Source organism: Odocoileus virginianus, chromosome 27 (assembly GCF_023699985.2).
Source record: "Odocoileus virginianus isolate 20LAN1187 ecotype Illinois chromosome 27, Ovbor_1.2, whole genome shotgun sequence".
Lineage (NCBI taxonomy): Eukaryota > Metazoa > Chordata > Mammalia > Artiodactyla > Cervidae > Odocoileus > Odocoileus virginianus.
The window spans coordinates 10181526-10203044 of record NC_069700.1 but is presented as its reverse complement, the minus strand read 5'-3'; the positions used below and the strand labels follow the sequence as shown (position 1 = coordinate 10203044).

The 21519-nt window shown below is 39.4% G+C and overlaps 1 protein-coding gene across 1 annotated transcript in view; it reads right to left on the bottom strand.

Annotated features, from left to right (window-relative positions):
* The window catches only part of CAP2 (cyclase associated actin cytoskeleton regulatory protein 2), a 130960-nt gene that overhangs the window by 96391 nt on the left and 13050 nt on the right, over positions 1-21519 (bottom strand). The window contains exons 2-3 of the mRNA XM_070456180.1: positions 12373-12494; positions 8381-8481 (exon numbers count right to left, since the gene is read on the bottom strand). Of these exons, the coding sequence (XP_070312281.1) occupies positions 8381-8481; positions 12373-12493 (222 nt within the window). The 5' untranslated portion in view covers position 12494. The remainder of the gene's footprint in view (positions 1-8380; positions 8482-12372; positions 12495-21519) is intronic.

Here is a 21519-nt window from a genome sequence, read left to right as displayed (position 1 = left end):
AGTGTTTTCTGAAAAGGAAAGTATTTCTATTGCAAACACATACACAGAGTGACAAATTATTAATTCACTGAATACCCTGCTTTTTTTTACAGCACTAAAACATCTTATATATTAAAAAGAATTGGCTTGTAATATGTTATGAAAGTGTAAACTGCCATGTTTCAAAACTTACAATTTTCAACCATATTCTAAATACAACTGGAATGGGAAAAATATACTACAGGTTAAAAAGCATATTTTGTAGTTGGCTTATGCACACTAAGGAATCTGCAAACGCATACACTACGAGTAGAGTGACTCAGGTCAGAGTGCCCATCTATTTGATCAAGTCTGTTTTTTCTTATATGTAGCTAATACAGCATTATAAGGATTTTTTAGGTGAACAGTAGATATACATGTGTGGAGGGGCATGTCTCTGTGTGTGTCTGTGTGTGTGGTGTGTTCTGTGGGTATGGTTGCTAGAATAGACATAATAAGATAATGTAAATGAGATCAGGTCATTACTTTTAGACAAAGTATTAATTTTCAGATGCTGAAGCAGCCTCCAGGCAAACAATTAAATTATCCTGAAGTCTAGATAGAAAACAACAACAAGTGTTCGCATTATTGGCATAGTTTTAGGAAGAAGGAAAGGGGGGGAAAAGAAAAAGGCAAGAGAAAGGAAAAGGAACTCTATCGTGCAGTACTAAGTAACATGATTCAATTCTCACATGGAAACAATCTTCTGAAAGGGTATTTCGTTGTTTTATTTTTTTTTAACTTTTTATTCTATATTGGAGTATAGCTGCTTAACAATGTTGTGATAGTTTCAGGTGCACAACAGAGCAACTCAGTCATGCACATACATGTGTCCATTCTCCCCCAAACTTCCCTCCCATCCAGGCTGCCATATAACATTGAGTAGAGTTCCCTGTGCTATCGAGTAGGACCTTGCTGCCCATCCAATTTAAATATAACAATGTGCACACAGAAATCTGAGTACATTCAGAACACATCTCTGCATATTTCAGTTCTTCCATTTTGATTACACCAGTGATCACAGACTAGAAAAGAATAATCAAGGCTGGTGTTCCACAGGTTTCCTTAGGTTTCCTTTAAGAAGCAGAAAGAAAAATACATCTCTCAACTTAACCTGAGAGATTCATGGAACCCAACTCACTGTCTCAGCAAAATATTCCGGAGACATTTATTTTTGGTGGAGTAAACAGGGAGATTCTGGCGATTAGTGATGTCTGGTGTTTCTTCAAGAGATGCTGAGATTCCAAGTCCAGTTCCTGATAGAGCCTTCCCTAGGCTTAAAATGTGCTATGAAACTAGGATGTTTAAGGGCAGAGACGGGGATTAGATGTTCTAAAAGCAAACATCCTTAAGTTAAAAACAAAGTATGTGTTCAGTGCTGAGAGTCAAAATTCTCCACCTTCTTGGAAAGAAACCATAACAGAGATGGATTGATCTGTGATCTTTCTGAATTCTGCCAATTTGGTGTCAACAGCACAGTGAGCGATGACCAGGCTGAGAGCAGGCTGGTTTAGCGACTGGGGAGAAGACCATGAGGGATACAGGTCGTCTGTCCTGGAGGTCACTGTTCTGCTGCCTCACTCAGCACTGCTCTGAGGAGACACATGAAAGAGATGAATTACGGTGATGTTCACTGTAACTCCTCTCCTCACCTGCTGAGCCCAAGTCCGCCCTTTTCTTGACCTATTGTGGAAATCTGATAGGGGGGACGGTGCCAGCTATTGAGTGCAGGGGACAAGAAGAGGTGGCAGATACATGCCACTGCATCTTACTAGTGATTCAGTTGCCTACAAAGGCAGTGAGAGACAGCTGACCCAGGGGGTCTAAGCCAGGCATCTCCCAAACCACGGATGGAGACGTTGGAGACCAGATTCCTCCTCTGCCTTGGGGTCATGGTTCTATATACAACATGGCACCTATATCACCAACCTCTCTAGGTTGCAGTTTCTTTCTTTGAAGAGAGGAGGAGAAAAAGACAGGTAGAGAGGAAGAAAAGAAGGAAGAGAAGGGAGAGAAGGAGGGATGGAGAGAGAGAGGGAGGCAGAAAGACAGAGAAATGAGGATGTATATTGGAGGGCTTCCCTGATGGCTCAGATGGTAAAGAGTGTCTGAATGCAGAAGACCCAGGTTCAATCCCTGGGTCAGGAAGATTCCTTGGCGAAGGAAATGGCAATCCATTCTAGTATTCTGGCCTGAGAAATCCCATGGACAGAGGAGCCTAGAGGACTACAGTCCATGGAACCCCAAAGAATCAGACATGACAGAGTGACTAACACCTTCAGGTACACTCTCTTTCAGAGAGTTGTCCCTGGGTGTTAGGAGATAAAGAAGAGGAGGGAGAGAGGGAGGGATGGAGAGAGGGAGGGAGGCAGAAAGACAAAGAAAAAGAAATGAGGATGTATATTGGAATGGATGATTTCCATGGTATTTTCTTCTCTAATAATTCTATTGTAACTGTCTAAGACTATAAAACAGAAGATCCCTAATATAAGCCTGTTTGAAACCTAGATGCAGAATTCTTTGTACAAGTAATTTTTTTTGGGGGGGTGGGTCTCTGCCATCTGGAGAATGTGACACATGTCACATGATCCTTTGAGCTTGAGATTGCCAAGGTATATTTATGTTTAATTATAATAAAAATAAATGTTCAGACTAAAACTATTAGCAAGAAACTATTCAATGGGAGGGCCAATTTGACTGAAGGCAAGCAGGAGATTGAGGAGGATGGATCTGTGTGGGATGGGCTGTTTCACTGCTGTTGTTGTTCAGTTGCTCCGTTGTGTCTGACTCTTGGCGACCCCACCGACTGCAACATGCCAGGCTCCTCTGTCCTCCACTATCTCTTGGAGCTAGCACAAACTCATGTCCATTGAATCAGTGATGCCATCCAACCATCTCATCCCCTGTCACCCCCTTCTCCTCCTGCCCTTAATCTTTCCCCAGGGTCTTTTCCAATGAATGGGCTCTTCACATCAGGGAGCCAAAATATTGGGAACTTAGCATCAGTCCTTCCAATGAATATTCAAGGCTGATTTCCTTTGGGATTGACTGGTTTGATCTCCTTGCAAGAGAGTCCAAGGGACTCTCAAGGAGTCTTCTCCAGCACCACATTCAAAGGCACTGAGCCTTCTTTATGGTCCAATTCTCATACCCAACATAACTACTGGAGAAACCATAGCTTTGGTTTTTCACTAAATGGAACTTTGATGGCAAAGTGATGTCTCTGCTTTTTAATACACTGTCTAGGTTTGTCACAGCTTTTCTTCCAAGGAGCAAGTGTCTTTTAATTTCATGGCTGCAGTCACCATCCGCAGTGATTTTGGAGCCCAAGAAAAGAAAGTCTGTCACTGTTTCCATTGTTTCCCCATGTATTTGCCATGAAGTGATGGGACCAGATGCCTTGATCTTAGTTTTCTGAATGTTGAGTTTTAAGCCAACTTTTTCACTCTCCTCTTTCACCTTCATCAAGAGGCTCTTTAGCTTCTCTTCACTTTCTGCCATAAGGGTGGTATCATCTGTATATCTGAGGTTGTTGATATTTCTCCCATCAATCTTGATTCCAGCTTGTGATTCATCCAGCCTGGCATTTCGTATCATGTGTTCTGCATATAAATAATTTTCCAGGTCAGAATACTGGAGTGGGTAGCTGTTCCCTTCTCCAGAGGATATGCCCAACCCAGGGGTCAAACCCAGGTTTCCCACAATCCAGGCAGATTCTTTACCACTTGAGCCACCAGGGAAGCCCAAGAATACTGGAGTGGGGAGCCTGTCTCTTCTCCAGCGGATCTTCTGACCCAGGAATTGAACCAGGGTTTCCTGCACTGCGGGCAAATTCCTTACCAGCTGAGCTACCAGGGAAGCCCTTAAGTTAAATAAGCAGGGTGACAATATACAGCCTTGACACACTCCTTTCCCAATTCGGAACCAGTTCATTGTTCCATGTCAGGTTCTAACTGTTGCTTCTTGACCTGCATACAGGTTTCTCAGGAGGCACCAAACTTGTGCTTCTGATTGTTTTTTGGTTTTTTTTGGTGGGGGCAGAAGGGTTTCTACATAGACCCAGATTATAAAGCACCAAAAATGCAAATGGTTGTTCTTCTTGAGTACAAACTACCCATAAAGGTTTTCTAAAATCAAAGAAAGAATATGGATACACTGAGTAAAATAAATATATAGCCATTTTTACATTATTTATTCTAGGGATAGGTCCATGTCAAGGAAGAAGCAAGAACCAATAAGACCAAGAAGGACAGACTCACGGAGCCTGCAAGTTCTTTTATTTGTATTTTTTATTTTTTTATATTTATTTATTTGGCCACACCAGGTCTTAGCTGTGGCAATGCAGGACCTTTAGTGGTGGCATGTGGGATCTAATTCCCTGACTGGGGATAGAACCTGGGCTCCTATATTCAGAGCATGGAGTCTTCTTAGCCCCTGGACTGCCAGGGAAATCTCTCAAGGTCTTTTTAAATGAAGGAGTCTGATTTTTTTCTATATTATCATAAAGCAGGATGATATGTTATCTTTAGTGTTCTGTGTATCCTTTTTCTGACATGTTTCCTTCTGCTTGTTTTGCTTGTTTAAGGTTCTTTCCCTGGCATGGCTCAAGATTTTTTTTTTTTCTTTATATTGGTGATGAAGCTGTTCTATCTCAAGCTCTTCATTTGGCAACTGAGTAACTCCCTCATGCTTTTACACTGAGACAAAGGGTGAGTCACTCAAAGGGGCTCTGAGAGCCCTTGGAAGTGATATGGTCCAGTCTCATTACTGAGAAGGGTAAGGACTAGCTCAAGGTCATGCTATAAAAAGTAAGAGCCAGCTTTGAAATTCAAATACAAACAAGAGATCATCTTTAACTTACACATCCTTTGGACATGTTACCTAACCAGCAAGGCATAAAATGAACAAGACATTTTGTAGATGATTTAAGTAAGTAACAAGTTCTAGGAATATCGACAAGAGTAACCACAGCCCATTAAAAGTAGAGCTATAATAACTGTCTACATAGGTCCATTTGTTATAAAGTCCAGGAACTCAAAGCTATAATATTGTTTAATACCATTTAATCTTACCGTGTTTAGTGTATTATACTTTTTTGCTGAATTTTATTGCCCTTTTGTTCAAACTGTGGGTCTCTCATTTTTATTGAACAATTAATAAAAGAATATTTCTTTTGTATCCATCTTGATCATGATAAGAAATAAACGTTCTAGACCTTTACAAACATTAATATGCAAATTCTATAAATCTCCAAAAAGGGGTTGAGTTAGGAAGAGCTATATGATTTGCAGTTGTTTCATGATGGTCAAATCATTTAGAAACAGACTCAAGATTAGTTACACATACCATGAATAACAATAGGACAGCTTTGTTTTTTAAAAAAAAACAAACCACATTCATCCATTTAAGGATAAATGATTGTTGACCAAGGGCTTACAATTCTGTAGGCCCAGTTTCTGGGGGATCCTTTTCTTTGACATTGAGGACTATATTTACCCTAAACATCTATTATAAAATTGTGCATTGTTTGTTTATCTCTTAAAAAGGGTGCAAGCTGTGTCAGCGTTCCTGGGTTGAAGGGTAATTTAAATAAGCCCTTCAGTTTATGCTGCATACAAGGCAGCTTTACAAGATCTAATCTTTTCTAAACCTGCTATGTTCTTTGGTTCAACAGAGCTTCCTAATTGTAGCTATTAGTTCCCTTTTTTTGTGGTCTGTTCTGTCAATAGACTATTGAGTGTTCAGTAAATTAAACCCGACCAGCAGCCAACACATCAAGACAGACGTTAAATCATAGCTTGGCTGCCCTTTTTCATTGTTAGTGTCTGTGAAATAGCTTTTACACACAGGGACAGGAGTTAACATGATGCACATTTGTGTCAGTCTCAAATTTCCATACTGTACAATCAGGTATGTGGGGTTTTTTTTTTCCCTAAGCAACAGGTGTGTTCTTGGAACAAAGTTCAACCCCCACTTCTGGCTTATGGGAGAGGCAGCAGCTGCAAGCTTAATGTCAGTGACACATGGTTCTATAAGAGAGAAAAAATAAACTGCTTGTTCAATGTATTAAAGTCATGGGCAGATGGACAAAAGCTGCCTGCACTTCTCTTTGTGTTATAGAACCCAAGTCTACATTTTCAGATGACAAGTGTTTTTCTCTCTTTCTCTTCTCTTGCTTCCCTTCTTTCTTCTTTCCCCACCTTCCTTCCTTGTTAAAAAACTAACTAGTGAAAAACGCAAATTTCTTTAAGCATTATCTATTCATTATTGAGAATATTCCTTCGAGTCATGCTGTTCTCAGGCTGATGAACAGGGAGAAGAAAAAACTTCATATGAATCAAGCTACACTTTATTGATAAATCTCTTCGTTCTACAAAGAATTTAAAAGAACTGTTTATCTGCAGCTTGAAGAGAATTACTTAGTATGCAAACCCTATATTTTTTTAAATGCAAAGTTAAATATACATATTTACAGGCTTCATTATTCCTCAGTAAAAGAACACTATATAGAATTTTGTGACATTACTAATAAGAATTATAATGTACTGTGTACCTCAGAAGTATACATTATATATAATATAATGTCAATATTAATGGTAACAATACTAATATAATAATTATTATAATAGTTTTCAAGAGAGTAAACTGTTCTTCAATTATTTAAGAATCTCTTTTAGTGTCTTGGGGTTGATACTCCATTTTATATGTTAGATTTCAAGTACGATCATGAGTCTACATATCAGAAGCTCAGCCACCATGTTACTGCAGACCTGGTTTCTGTAAACAGAGACATCAAGCTCAAGAACAAACCAGGGCAATTCTAGAGTTCTGTGATACATCTCAAGTAGGTCCTACTACACAGACTTTTCTAGAACTCCTGCATATCAGAGCTTCCTTTCTTTTGCCAGTGAGGATTTCAACAGGAATATTTAATAAAAAGGTCCATGAGACTGATCTTCATTTTTCTTAGATGTAATGAGCAAATACATTTCAAATGTGATGAGATAAACACCTATTTAATTACAATTCTGGAACCAAGGGAATAATCTGAGTTGCCAGATCCCCTGGAAGACTGGTGTTGAGTGTTGCGTATAACGTTTAATTGAAGAAGGAGCAAAAAGAGTTGTTTTTTTTTTTAAACCGCAAACCACAACTTTATTCAAGAATCAGATTTTCTGTGAGTCTATACTGAAAATGGTTTTGCCGGGATGCTCTCTTGCTGAGAAATCTATAAGCGGATGGATTTTGAATTCAATCCTCTGCGAGAAACAAAGGCAAATGAATAAAAAGAACTTGAATAAATTTTTTTTTCTTCTAGGTTGTTAATTGGTTTGGCTTTTACTTTCATTAAAAGGACGCAAGAGGGAAAATGCTAAAGATTTTTAAAATGTACAGAAAGTGTCTAAACTGGGAGGCTAGCCTAGGTATCATTAAAAGTCTCTACCAATCCAGAGATTATCAAATTCTACAACTCTGTTTTTCCTCAGGCTGCAGTTTAAAAACAAAAATTGTGGTAAAATATACATAATGCAAAATGTATCACATTAACCATTTCTAAAGTATACAGTTCAGTAGCGTTAAGTATATCCACATTGTTATGCATCAGATTGCCAGAATTTCTTCTGGAGTTTAGTCTGCATTGCAAAAGTAAAACAATACCTATTAAACAAGTTCCTGTTTTTATCCTTCCCTCCAGCCCCTGGCAACCACCATTCTATTTTTTGTTTCTATGAGTATGACTACTCTAAATACCTCATGTAAATGAAATCCTAAGTAACTTTTTTTCTTTTTCCGGCCATGTCGCATGGCTTGTGGGATTGTAGTTCCCCAACCAGTGAAAGTGCCAATTCCTAACCACTGGGCCACCAGAATTCCCCAGTACAGTACCTTTTTATGACCTGGCTTACTTTACTTAGCATAACATCCTCAAGGTTCATCCATGTTTTCATTGTGTGAGAATTTCCTTTTACGAAAGAATAATATTCCATTGTATGCACAGACCATGTTTTCTCTATCCAGTCATCTGTCAACAGAAACTTGGGTTGCTTCCACGTTTTGGCTATTGTGAATAATGCTGCTATGAACATGGGTATACAAATATCTCTTTGAGATACTGCTTTCAATTATTTGGGGGTCTATATCCAGAAGTAAAATGGCTGGATCATATGATAACTCGGTTTTTAATGTTCTACAGGACTGCCATATTCTTTCCCATATGGGCTGCACCTTTTACATTCCCACCAGCAGCACACAAGGGTCTCAATCCCTCCATCCTTCGCCAGCCCTGGTTATGACCATTATTTTAAAAATATTTTAATAGCAGTCAATTTCTTCACAGAATACAACAGAAGAAAGTACTCACATGGGTCTCCACGTCACCAGCCAGGATCCTACTCTTCTTTAAAAACTCAGCCACCATGCTGTTCATCAGCTTGTCGAAGGCCTCCACAGAGGGTGCCACACCTTTAGAAAAGAACGTTGTGTTATTCCTGGTAATTTGGTGAAAGCTGGAACTGCTTTGCCATAAGTAATAGGGAAGTCTCATGTCATTCACATCATTTTCTTCCTGTTCACTAATTCATTCATTCACCCAGTCAGTACTTATTAAACACTTCTCAATGGCTCAAGAAAGCAGTGTTTTCCTATATTTTTGTCCTCCTGAATAAGTAATCTTTTAATTGGAATATAATTGCTTTACAATGCTGTGTTGGTTTCTGCCGTACAATGAAGTAAATCAGCTACGTGTATACATATATCCCCCTCTTGAGCCTCCCTCTCACCCACCCAATCTCACCCTTCTAGGTCATCACAGAGCTGAGCTCTCTGTGCTATAGAGCAGGTTCCCACCAGCTAGTTATTTTACACATGGGAGTGTATATACATCAGTCCCAATCTCCCAGTTTGTCCCACCCTCTCCTCCCTGCCTCCTGGAGCCACATGTTCATCCTCTACATCTGCGTCTCTATTCCTGCCCTGGAAACAGGTTCATCTGTACCTTCTTTCTAGATTCCATACATATGCATTAATATTCAATACTCGTTCTTCTCTGACATACTTTGGTGAGTAGGTACTTTCACCTGCATACTTTCATTTGATTCTTCCCCAAACCCATGAGGCAGGTAGCATTGTCATACTTTGACTGATGAGGAAATGAAGATGCAAACAGAGAATATGACTTGTTAAGAGCTATACACCAAGTAAGTGGCAGATCCAAAAACTGATCACACCTCCTGAATCCAAAGCCAGTGTACTTACTTCTACACCGACCTGTCCAAGTTCTATAATGACCTTGCAAATAGTTACCAAGATTATTCAGGACAATTAAAAGGTAATAATGAACTCTGGGCAAAGTAGGAAGACAGTTGATTTCACACATTTATTTACTTCCCCCTTCACTTCCCAGGGGAAGAGCGACATTGAGGGTAGGTGTAAAAATGACCAGTGTGCTAATCCACAATGAATTCTGATCTGCTAAATTACTCAAAAGCTGAAGTGGCAATGGCCCAACCCGAGGTGCTCTGTATTTCTTTCCCTGACTTTTCATTAAAGAAACTTTTGTCTAAGTCTCTGACTGCATCTCTAATATTGAGAAAGATAATACTGACAAATTTAGCAGTACAGCCTATTAAGATTCAAAGTCAAACTTAGGAGTCCCATTCTTATACTGGACAGAAATATCCAAGCTCATAAATGCATAGGATAAACTTCCTTTCTTCTCCCTGGTTCCCAGTTGCCCTTTCCACAGGTCCAGAGAGTGATGGAAACAGTTGTTCAGAGTTCCCTGCACCTACTTCTAAGTCTCACTTCTAAGCAGGGTATTGAAGCTGAGTTATCATCCTAAGTTTAAAATGCAGTATGTACCAACTTCTATAACATAAAAGACGTGCAAACCCAAAGATTCCTTATGGATCCATTTGGAAACAGATAAACCTGTTTGTTGCCGTGGAAGAGGTCTGAGGGGTCTCTGCCTAGTGTTTAAAGTGGGAAAAGGTTTTAAAATGTGATGGAGGCCTCTACATAGCAGAAGGGACAATGATAAAAGGGAATATTTTTTAATTTCCTTCCATCACTCAGCTCTGCCCATACCTCCTCCGGGCAGCCTTTAATGACCTGTCTTTCTCCCCAGTCTGCATCCTTTGAGCATCTCTTAATCAAAGCATTTGAGGTCCAGAATAGTAATGCATCGAGACCAAAGATTTTGGAAGATTTAGGACTGTGTATAATTCATCTTAGGTTCCCCTGTATCTACCACAGTACTTGTCAATTGGCAGGAATGAAAATATTTCTTCAAGTATTGGGCCTAACTTACCTGATTGTCAAAGTGAGCAAAAAACACATCATAAAACACAACATAACACCAGTCTCTTAGGACAGTTCTTTGATCTGTGCATACTATATATTTGTAATGAACTGGCTCCTTCTACAAATTTCTTTTTAAATTAAAAAAATTAACTTTAGTTATAACATCATTGTAATGATGGTGTTTACATTTAAGGTGAAAAGATTGTCCTTAAGGATTTGTTAAAAATAAAATTTAGAAAATTACCAAAGCTGACTAATTCAGAAGAAGTGGAAATGATGTTGTTTAGGATAAGACAAGACTTTAAGGATGGACATCATTCAGACCTTTTACTAACTATCCTACTAACTAAGTATCTGTCTTCATTTCATACTATCAACAGGATAGTAAATTGCTCACTAAGTTGTTTTAAGAGAACTTTAATAATCAGTTTGGAATGATTTGTTATACTAGAAACTGTGTTTAAATATTTAAGTAATTTAATTTAAGTATATGCCTTCCAAATTTGCTTAGCTTATTAATTTTCCCAGGAAATTCTTTTTCTATGAAGAAAGTGAAAAGAGCAGTCTAGTACCTCTTTGTGTAAGTGAGATTTGAATTATTGGAGTTTCTTTTTTTCCTTAACTCAGTAACACTACACAGCCTCCTGGGAGTTGGAGTTTATTTTATGTATTCACAGGCTTTATATTTGTGGGCAGCAATCTCAGAAATGCCTTTTGATCACCTGATGCCAAAGGCATAAGGAAACAAAGTTACTGAAGAGAACGTGAAAATATTTCCTTACAAATAAAGTCTATTGAATCTCATATACCAACTGTATAGTTAACAAAAAGAAGCTTAAAATGAAATCATAGATGTGTCTCATTTGATGCGGAAAAAACTTACAGGCCCCTGGCAGCGTTCCTTTAAACAACATCCCCCTTTCAATTCATTCAAAGCATTTTAATTTTCATTATGTTTGAGGGGTAGGGAGGGGGAAAAAACCCAGCCTGTGCATTTGTGTTCACACAGTAATTTCTGTCCCAGGGCATGTAATGCAAGGCACAGCTCCAAATACGTCTGAAATTCTAGAAGCACCAATGTGGATCTTGCCCAGTGAAAGCTTTTTTTTTTGAAGCCCCCTCTTCCCCAAGCCTTTTCTCAAGCCCCAAAAGACTGACAAAATTCAAAATGGGTCAGATAAGGAGGAAATGGGTGTGAGACAAGAATAGAGTTGGCAGATTAAATACAGATTGTCCATTTAAATTTGAATTTCAAATAAACACTGAATAAATTTTTAGAGGAAGTATGTATCATGCAGTATATCCCATGCAGTATTCAGAACACACTTCTACCAAAAAAAGGTAGTCTGTCTGAAATGCAAGTTTAACTAGGTGTCTTGTATTCTTATTTGCTAAATCTGCAACCTTAGACAAAAAGAAGTTGGAAAAATTACTGTAGATAACAGAGTTGGCCATGCATAGTATGTTAACTTTTTACGTTTGATCACATAATTTTTTAAACTCTTTTTTTAACTTTTTAAAAACGTGTGGCATTAGCATATAATTTTAAAAACATACTTGGTGAGGAACGGTAAATGTAAAGCAATGTGATGTGATCATGCTACCTCGAAATAATACTTGGTTTCACGTCAGATTCTCTTCCTTCAAAACTGCAGTTCTTATACTTAATGACTTGTTCTCTTTAAAATTAAAAGGTACAGAATAATAGTTTCTTCCAATTTACAGCCTAATCGAGAACATTAGCTTCTCTTTGGTAATGACTTAGATAATATATTTAGTCACTGAATGTGGAAGAGCAGTATAAACATTGAGATGACAGAACAATGACATTCAGTTCATGGATTGTGCTGTTAACAGGCACAGATAGAGGTAATTTTTGTGGACTGTGGATTGAGACTTTCTTTTTCTCTTTTTGGGGGATCACTTGCATCTGGTTAATGTCATGGTGACAGAGAAAGGAGAAGTTCACAGAAATGTTCCATGAGAACCCAATAGTGGGAACAAAGTTAAGTGACCACAAAGAGACCAGTAATGACAACTGTGTAGTCCTACCTCCGTTGACACCGTTAACTTCCCCGCAGTCCCCAGGAGGCCTGTGTGACCCTGCAGACAACAGCTCCAGTCGGCCGACAGCCCGCTCCAGTCTTTCCATGAGCCCCTGCATTTCTGCCATCCTAGGAAAATGCAGGCACAAATGGAGGCCATGTGAGCATCAGGGAGGATTAGCAAGCTGACACCATTAAACTTAACAGCAGCGAGAAGGAAAATAAAAATTATTCAGAATGGCTATGGCTTTAATTACTTAGAGAGTATTTTTATATGTCAGGGAAATAGGTGAAATTCAAAAAAACATAAAACTCACAGCAGAATAAAAACTAATTATATTGAGATTATTTTATTTTCTATTCAATTCAGGGATGTTTGTTTATTTATTTATTTTGCTATTACAATTGGTATTTACAGAGTATGCAATAAATAATACAGGAAAAATATTTGAGTTACTACTCTGAAAAAAAAATCGGAATATAAAAAATACATATAAACAGAAAACCCCTACAATGTAGAAAAAATTTTTATAAGAGAAGATTATACATTGAAACACCAGTGTTCAACATGGGTGATGGGACCATAGATATTTTTCTCCTGCCATTACCAGGTATTTTCTGAATTGTATGTAATTAACAATAAATCCCAATTTTAAAAACAAAAACACTGCAAAATCCAGTTGAGAGTTTTGCATAGAGCAAATTCAAAGAGTATGTAAGAGAGTATGCTGGAACACTGTGAGTGGAGTATGTCAGCGTCAGGTCAGACTCAGACTTTTCATTGCTCCTTACCAGCAAACTTGATAATGCTGCCTCAAAATGCTTTTCAAATAACAATTTATAACCACAGACTATATAATATCTGACCCACTGAAAAACACCCACCTTGGCTCCCAAAAGAAGCCCTGAGAATACTGTGTGTGTGTGCTTAGTCACTTAGTTGTGTCTGACTCTTGCTACCCCATAGACTACAGACTGCCAGGCTCCTCTGTCCATGGACTTCTCCAGGCAAAAATACTGGAGTGGGTTTCCATTTCCTTCTCCAGGAGATGTTTATAAGAATCATATTGCAATACACAAATATTTACTCTCTTTATACTGTTATCATGTGTCTCCATGTATGCTTCTTTATTCTACGATAAATTGATATATAACATTTACTTAAAAGCCTGTGAACCACTGCACTTGAAAATATGTGGGTTATTTTCAAATATCTTTTGATATTGATTTCTAACATAATTTCATAGTGATAAGAGAACAGACTCTGTATGATTTCAATACCTTCGGACCATGAAAATTTTGTGCCTTGTTTTATGTCCCCAGATATGTTCCAGTGTCTCCTAGTTTATAGTCTATGGGAACTTGAACAGAATTTATATCCTACTACTGTGTGAAAATTCTATAAATCTTAATTATGTTGAATTGGTTCATGGTGCTTTTCAGGTCTACTATATCCTTCTACTTTTCTGTGTATTCATTCTGTTAATTTTTGAGAGTTTGATATTCAAACTCCAACTAAAAATCCCAATTTATCTACTAAAAAAATAATTGTAATATATAGGAACTGTATGTAACCGTGTGCTATATTTTCCAAGTCTCCTATAAATGTACCATACATTCATAATTTAATAAATAAGGAAAAGAAAAAAGCCCATGAACATATATCTCATAATTAACATTACCAACGTTCCTGCTAAATGGTTTCAACATGTTTTATCTATTTCCAATAATTCTGTTAAAGTATAATTCTACAGGGGACACTAAACCCAGTGATAACACTTGCTTACTCAATTATCTTAAACCAAAGAGCCCAGCACAGAAGAAGTATGCATTTATCAAACTCTATCATTTGGCAACAGATGCCATTCCCTTCAAGAGCTAACTGTCTTCTACTTATTATCATTGGTTTCAGTGTTTTTGTAGATGAATTGTTTTAAATTAAATTTTTTTAATAGTGTAGGTTTTAGTTTAAAATAATAAGAATGAGAGAACATCCCTGGTGGTCCAGTGATTGGGAGTCTCCCTGCCAGTGCAGGGGACACATGTTCAATATTTGTTCCGGGAGGATTCCACATACCATGGGGCAACTAAGTCTACGCGCTGCAGCTAGAAAAAGCCCATGCACAGCAACGAAGACCCAGCAGAGCCAAAAATAACAATAAAAAATACATGAATAAATAAATAAAATAATAAAAATGGTTATTTCCATTTTCCGCTGGTTATTTTTAGAAAAAAATTTAGATTTTGTTGGGGTTGTTTTTGGACACATGGATCTTTAGCTACCCAGCACTCCTGGCTGGGATAAATTGGTTTCGAAGTTAAGGGACTGAGAATAAAAGTGGGCTGCGAATCTACCCTTCCTGCTTCCAAACAGATCTTCGATAGCTACACTTAGTGTACGTGCGTGTGCTTCCTCAGCCGTTCAGTCGTGTCTGAGTCTTTGTGACCCCATGGACCATAGCTCCTCTGTCTATGGAACCTCCCAGGCAAGAATACTGGAGTGGATAGCCATTCCTCCTCCAGGGGATCTTCCTGACCCAGGAATCCAACCTGGGTCTCTTACACTGGCAGGCAGATTCTTTCCCACTGGACCACGAGGAGGCCCACACAGGATATACTTTAAAATTACTGGCCCTGGAATGTAACGTCATTAAGGCCACCTCTGATGAACCCAATCTAATTTGGCCAGGTTCATCAGATTCAGGTATATGTACCATAACTGATCGTACCAACCTATGACTGCTTTGGGCAAAATCAGGCTGCTGCCCCAGACAGAGGGGCATGTCTCATTTTAATCAGTATCCGGACTTCTCACTCTTTCTTTTTAAGTCTTTATTGAGGCTGTTACAATATTGTTTCTGTTTCATGTTTTGGGTTTTTAGCCATGAGGCATGTGGGATCTTAGCTTCCGGAGATTAAACCCACACTCCCTGCATTGGAAGGCAAAGTCTTAATCACTGGACTACCAGGGAAGTCCGGCTTCTACTCTTATGAACTCTCCAGGTATCATTTTGAGCCAAAGAAGACTAGCATGCTCATACACAAGAGACAACACTTCCCCAGAGTGTGGAGAAATTTTATTGCTCTAAGATGTGTAAATACTTTCCACTGCTTCTGGGAACCAGGTAAGGCATTCTCTTTTGTATTTTGTATTCCATCAGTTCTGAGCATAGCATAATAATAACATGCCACTGCCAATTTTTAACAGCGAGGTTATACGTATCGAAACATGTGGATGGCTCTGTAATTCTGTGTCCCAAATGTCAGATGGTCACCAGATACGGAAAGGGGAGTTCACTGTCTATTTTGGAAAGTCATCTCCTCTGAAACTGCCAGCAGCTACTCTTTCAAAATATGGGGCAGTGTTCTGTGTGCAGCTGAAATCAGCATCTAATCCCAAGGGGATTCAAAATTAGAAGTTTCTCATCTATTCTTTTCTTCAACGTCAGAGCTTTTGCTTCCATCGCAATTGAAAAAAAAAAAAAAAAGGAGGGAGAAGAAATTTATTCGAGCTCTTTACATAATCTAACAAGGGAACTGGGTATCCTGTAGGTGGGTGAAGGCCAACTGAGAAATGATAAAAGCCCCTGGATCTTTTAATAGCTGCCCATCTGTTCACAGTTATCTATGTTCCCTGTTACTCAACGTGCCAAATGTTACCACCACGGACCCAGCCCGTGATAGAAAAACAATGTGTTTGCTTTGTTAGCAAGGTCTCTCTGCCCCCCAATGGGGAAGCACCAACCACCCCCAGTCGCTCCCAGAGCTGTTCAGGAAGACCTGGGACATTTCACACATAGGATCGCTGTCCCTGACGGTGGCTTAATCAGCCTCCCTGACAAGATTCAAACTCACACTATCTCACAGTACTCCATATGTTGAAAGACAACAGGAGTGAGCCCATAAACTGCAGGGCCGAGCAGATTGGTGTGGAATGCAGTCTAAAAGCGAACCAAATGTCACTTCATGTAAGATCACCAGGAGCTGAAGTCTGGCCACGGCCTCTTAAGAGGTCAAAACACTGCTCATGCAAGGAAGCTGGAAAGATGCCTCTGGGTTTTAAATTTTAGAGCGGTATCTAAGAGACATGCAGAACAAATAAAAGAAAGACGACACCAGGGTATCAAAAATACACATGAGCATTCCCAGGGCAAATGACGGAGTCCAAGACGGCTGTGCTCTCTTTTCCTCCTCACTCCCCCCCACCCCCTCACTGCCCCACACCACACACCCACACACACACACCCACACACACACACACCCACACACACACTGCCCCACATGCTGCCCTCAGCTGGCAGCTGGGCTCTCAAGAATGAAGAAAGGACAGAGCTACAGATTCTCCACATTCCTCCCAGGCAGTTCCATTCGCCTTGGTTCTCCAAAGTGGATTTAGCCACGTTCAGATGAGGAGGTGGAGAGCCAGGAATTAAGAATTAGGCTGAGGAAGCGGAGAGGATGGTCAAAGCGAATGTAGGCAGCAAGGTCAGAGAAAGGAATGTGTCAGGGCCAGGTGGACAGACAGATGAGCCTGGATCAGGAAGCCAGCAGGGGAGGGGGACAGGGCAGAATGGCTGAACTTAAGATATTCTAAGACTCTGAGGAGAAGCAAAGAGAAACTAGACACACAGCTGGACAACCCAGAGACTAGCTTAGACAATACAGCTCAAACTTGGCCTCCACATTTTCTAGTCATTCTATTCAAGTAGAAGCCAACTCTAAGTTGAACTTCCCCTATAACCTACAACTTACAGAGAAGCAGCACAAACATTTGAGCAGAGAGTGAGGATGGGTGGGGAAAAAAAGGGAGAGGAACATGGAATTTCATGACTGTCTCTTTTGAATGTTTAGGAAATTATACTTGAGATGAATCTTAATTTCTTATTTTGTATTAATTTTTAAGTATTTTATTTTGAGTTTCTTTATAATGGGAATGGTAACTCATCCTTGTCATTTTTTCTTATCTGAATTACCCCTTATTTTTTAAAAGTTTTTTATTTTTTATCAAAGAATGCACAGAATGTAAAGAGTCAATAGCTCTACAAGGCTTATCACAAAAACCACAACAGTCCCCTGAATGCCTTCTTCCATTCTTTGTCTTAAGAGTCAACCATGTTCAATTATTTCAGCTGTCTCTTTTAGTAATTACCTCCTTATCTCTAAGTAGCATGGTTCTATCTCTACATCTTGTTTATTTTCTTCAGTTTTAGGCATTATCCCTTGAGTTCCCTCCAGAAACATGAGGGTTTACTTTTCTCTTGCTTAATCTCCACCAGCACATCCACGCACATTTCCTCTTGTCCCATCCTCCCAACAGTATGATATCACAATTTTTCTGTGACTCGTCATCAGTGTTAAAACAATTATGACTATTCACAGCTGAGTCATGAGTTATGCTAAGATCGTATTCCATTTTTTGCACAACCTGTTTTCCTACAGCCATGATGTTCAGCTTCTCAGTTTTCTTTATATTTAATCACTCATCTCCAAGCTTTTCCCGGAGTTGAATAAGTCTCCTTTCCATGGGGCCAAACACACTCGGAACTGTCCTAGCCTTTTCTTTTCAGAGGCATCTTTTCTGGAGAATCACTCCAACTGCAAGACTGCTCTGCGGGCCTGCTACACACCTGTCACCTGGGGTCTGCCTCTGTCTTCACTCTCCCTACTCCCCCTCCAGTGCAGTATCACCTGTTTCTTGGATTTTACATCTTCCTCTTTCTTGAGATACTTTCTTAACTGGGAAGAGTATTACCCTTGAAAACATGTACATGAAAGGGCAATTTTTTTGAGACCTTACCAGTCCAATAATATGTATATTTTGCCCTCACATGTGAGTGCTGGTTTGGTAGAGTGTAGAATTCTAGGCTGGAAATTTTCCTTGCAATTTTAAAGTTTTCACTCCATTCTCTTCTAGCTTCCTAGACAGCTGCTGAGATGTCCAAAGCCATTCTGATCCTTCTTCCTTTGGATGTAATCTGTGTTTTCCTTTCTGGAGGAAGTTTATGGGATCTTCTCTTTATCCCCAGTGTTTTGAATTTTCATGATGATGTGCTCTGTTGTTGATCAAACATTTTTTCCCCCAAATATTTTCTTATCAATGATTTTCAGGAGTGTAGAAAAGACTGGAGAATGAACAATGCATATAGTTTGTCTCTGGGTGAGTTAATAAAACAAGTCTACTTGTTTTCAAATAAAGAAGTTGGCATTCTAAATATTTAAACAATTCAAACTTCTCTTACATCAACTGCATACATTTACAAAAACTTCATGCACCTCAGTAAGAATACAGCCAATCAGTATTTTTTCATATACTGTCTTGGAATGATAAGGTGTTCCGGAGACAGCTTCCTAGGAGGAACGGTAGCTGTCATTGTTTTTATTTACTTATTTGTTTATTTTTAGATGTGCTGGGTCTCCGCTGCTGTGTGGCCTTTGTCTGGCTGTGGCGAGCAGGGGCTACTGGACAGTTGCAGTTTTCCAGCTTCCCACTGCGGTAGGTACTCTCGTTGCAGAGCACGGGCTCCAGGATACATGGGTTCACTAGCTGCGGCTCCTGCACTCTGAAGCACAGGCTCAGTAGCTGTGGTGCACAGGTTTAGTTGCTCTGAGGCATGTGGGATCTTCCCAGACCAGGGACTGAATTTGTGTGTCCTGCACTGACAGGTGGATTCTTTACCACTGAGTCCCCAAGGAAAGCTATTATTGTTTAAAAATACTGTTTTTCTCCTCATTGGTCATCTTATAAAACCCATTGTTAAACTGCAGATATTTCATTCCTACTATTATCTAACTTTAGGGCTTCCCAGGTGGTGCTAGCGGTAAAGAACCCACCTGCCAGTGCAGGGAGATGGAAGAGACAGTTTTGATCCCTGGGTTGGGAAGGTCTCCTGGACGAGCGAATGGCAACCCACTCCAGTATTTATGCCTGGAGAATCCCATGGACAGAGGAGCCCAGTGGGCTATGGTCCATAGGGTCGCAAAGAGTCCAACACGACTGAAGCGACTTCACACACACACACACACACACACACACCATACACACAGAGTCCAATTTTATGTCCAGTGTCCAATGTTATGCCAATAGTACAATGACTACACTTAAAACACTAGGAGAAACAGTATTCCTATCCTTTTTTCATAGTGGTTTCCAGAATGGGAGAGTCCCCTACACTTTTTAACCTTTTTATAAAGTCTCAGTTGTTTTGCTCATTTTTAACTGGGGTAGTATAGAGCGGGTCCGGCTTTGGAGTTATTAGCTGGAGGACTTTGGGAAAAGAGCTTAATTTTGTTTTACTTTAGTTACCACCTGTACACAGGATTGCTATAAACAAGCATGCCAAAACATAAAAAGTCTGGCACGAGGTCAGTGACAGACATGTCAACTACTGTTATGAAAATCTCCCATCTCACCTTGCTCTCATGAGAATAGTTAGCCTACCTACTGCTACATCAAGCTGTCGTGAACTTGAAACACTGAGCAATCATCTAGAAGGTCTAAACAATGGAAATGACTAGCTGAAAACTTCAGGTCAATACACCTTTATCATTATTTTTTTCAACATTTCACTTTCCTCTGTCCATGTACTTATTCCTTCAACATTTCTAAAAGACGTTTTCTCAAGTCTATGTGTAATGGTTACTTATAAAAACAAAAATCTTGCTGTGTAATTAGTAATTTTGTAGTCACAAAGTTTCCCCCCACCCCAAACATTTTTATATTATTTTTGCTTTTAGTTAGTCCTCTGAGGACATAAGCACAATCTCTGTGGGACTATTTTTTGGGGGGGAAAAAAACCCTCTTTCATCCTTCCTATTTTCTCAATCAAAGCATCTTATGTTTGGTGGCAAGGGGTCTGCTAAGTTCCTAGCTACTCAGTCCAACCAGTTATGAAGAGCAGCTTCCGTAGCTACCTTGAACATTGACATCCCATGGCACAGAGGAAGTAGTGATAAGCCCAGAACAACAGTCTATCTGTCTGTATTAAACATTTGGTATCTACGAGACAGACTGCCGAATGCAAATGCTGCCTCGTGCCATCTTTTCTGCTAGCACATGTATACCTTGCCTCAAAAAGAAACCAGTACAAGCTTCCCATGGGCTGAGGTCGTATCTCACTTTCTTTGTATTTCCCACTGAGTCTGCATGCTGCTGGGTGCATGGAGAATTCTATAAATATTTTTTGATTGACTAATTAATTGGCTACCCCTCACTGCCTTTCCCTCGCCTGCGCACTCACTGGCATAATCCTAGATCAGGCGGAAAGCCAGATTTTCGCAGAAGATATTTCCATTTAAAAGGAGACACAAGATTAGTTTTTCCTACGGAGACCTACAGTGGCTTCCTCCCGTGATATGAAAGAGCACACCTGCTCCCTCCAACGTGAACCTTTGGGTTTTCCATAGTTCTTTCCGCTGTTGTTGTTTTGTTTGCTCTTTAATTTTTGGTTGCACCCTGTGGGATGTGGGACCTTAATTCGCTGACCAGGGACCAAATCCATGCCCCCTGCATTGGAAGGGAGAGTCTTAACCACTGGACCACTGGGGAAGTCTCTCCATAGCTCTTTTTCTTTAGGTCTTCAAATTTTTAAAAAACTCCACATTGTCTATACAGTTTTATAAATTTCCCACAGCAAGTTCATAAAACAAATAAATACTCCTTTGGTAACATTTTCAGGTTAATAAAAGAGCCAAGTCTTCTGGGTTGCTGGTTTAAACGTCTCACCAGGCCAAAGATGCAGAAATAATGGTGTGGAGTTTCTCCTCTGTAAGAGAAACCTAGATCCAAGGGATTTCAAAGATTATGAGCCTAAGATTAAATAGAAAATAGACTTGAAGTGACAGGAAATTGAAGACTTTCAAACTTTTTCTTATGGTAAGGCTGGGCAGTTGGCTTTTATGTGAGCTCTCTGCAAACAATATAAAGTCAAAGTGGACTACTTTCTCTATAAATCCACCCAAACTCAAAAATATTTGGTTAACTATCATCACACCAGACTTTCCTAGATTGTGGTTTCTCTTTATTGAGACTATTGAGACAATTATCTTTGTTCTTTCCTCTGTAAACTACCAATCACTGGGGGAAGTGATCCTGTGGTTCACTATTACTAATTAGGGTAATGGTATGTATAGAAGAAACAAACCATGGTATTATTCA